Here is a 1,054-nt window from a genome sequence, read left to right as displayed (position 1 = left end):
CAAGCTCTGGAACTTTAGCGGGTAAGGTTGCTTTTGGCTGTCATGGTTGCTGTATGAATTATGGTTGCTGTATTAGGGTTGTTCTAACTAAGTGCATGATTTTTATAGTGCCTATGTAGGAGCTTTAACGACATTCTATGCTGTGAAGATCAAGACGCGCTCCTGGTTTGAAGATCGAAAGTGGTTAGAGCAGGATTGGCGCAAAGTGGAGTCGGACGTGGTTTTGTTCGAGCAGGAAACTGAGACTCTTGAAATATCTGGCGACGCTTTACGCCATCGTCACCAGAAGCTGGCAAACGAAGTCATTTCTAAATTTACTTCCTGTCCTCTCAGCTCTGAATTTGCGACACCAACTGGAAAGGGTCTCATCACCTTTGACAACATTGTGGGTGGCCTGTGCAGAGGGTGGCTGAATGACAGCCCTGTGGATTTCTGTTTGGAAATAATTGCTGGTGGTGTGGGGCATTGCTTAGTTCTATCTACATTGGCATGGAGTGTTGGCTGGCCATCGACACCTAAATCTCCTATTACCGACAAAAAATTCATCATTCACTCGATGAATTTGAATGGAAATCACTGGGGGGTGATAATTGTTCGTCTGGACTACGATGAACATACCGAGAAGTTGCATGTGCGGGTATACATGTACGAACCTCTTATCGATGAAGATTATCACAAAGACATGGAGGTGGTGTGGAATGGTATTACGGAGAAAGACAAACTAGAGAAAGAGGGCCTACGTGGCTTTTTGGAAAGGTGGCACCAATCATCAGCGCCGAAGAACGCGCTCGCTATCAGCCCCATTGAATGGGTGGAAACCCCACAGCAGCCCGATTTTGCAAGTTGTGGGGTTATGGTGGTTGCTCAAGTGCACAGCTACCTGACTGGCAATCATCATTGGCAGCTCAGCAATGTTTCCAAGGACAGTATCAAAGTGATGAGGCTTCGAATGCTATGGGTAATCCTGTGCAATTCAAAGGAGAGGCGCATTTCTCGCTCCACTGCAGACAAGGTAAAACTAATCCATCAGCAGCTTGCCGACCAGCTCAAGTAG

General features: G+C 46.7%; 1 protein-coding gene across 1 annotated transcript; it reads left to right on the top strand.

Moving 5' to 3' along the window:
- Positions 1-42: 42 nt before the first annotated feature.
- PPTG_16633 (hypothetical protein) lies at positions 43-1,054 on the top strand (the record flags this gene model as incomplete). Its single annotated transcript, XM_008914373.1, has 2 exons — positions 43-51; positions 149-1,054. 2 exons carry the CDS (start codon positions 43-45, stop codon positions 1,052-1,054), a joined length of 915 nt encoding a protein of 304 aa, XP_008912621.1.

The sequence above is a fragment of the Phytophthora parasitica genome (assembly GCF_000247585.1).
Source record: "Phytophthora parasitica INRA-310 unplaced genomic scaffold supercont2.60, whole genome shotgun sequence".
Lineage (NCBI taxonomy): Eukaryota > Oomycota > Peronosporomycetes > Peronosporales > Peronosporaceae > Phytophthora > Phytophthora nicotianae.
This window is presented reverse-complemented; position numbering and strand designations above follow the sequence as displayed.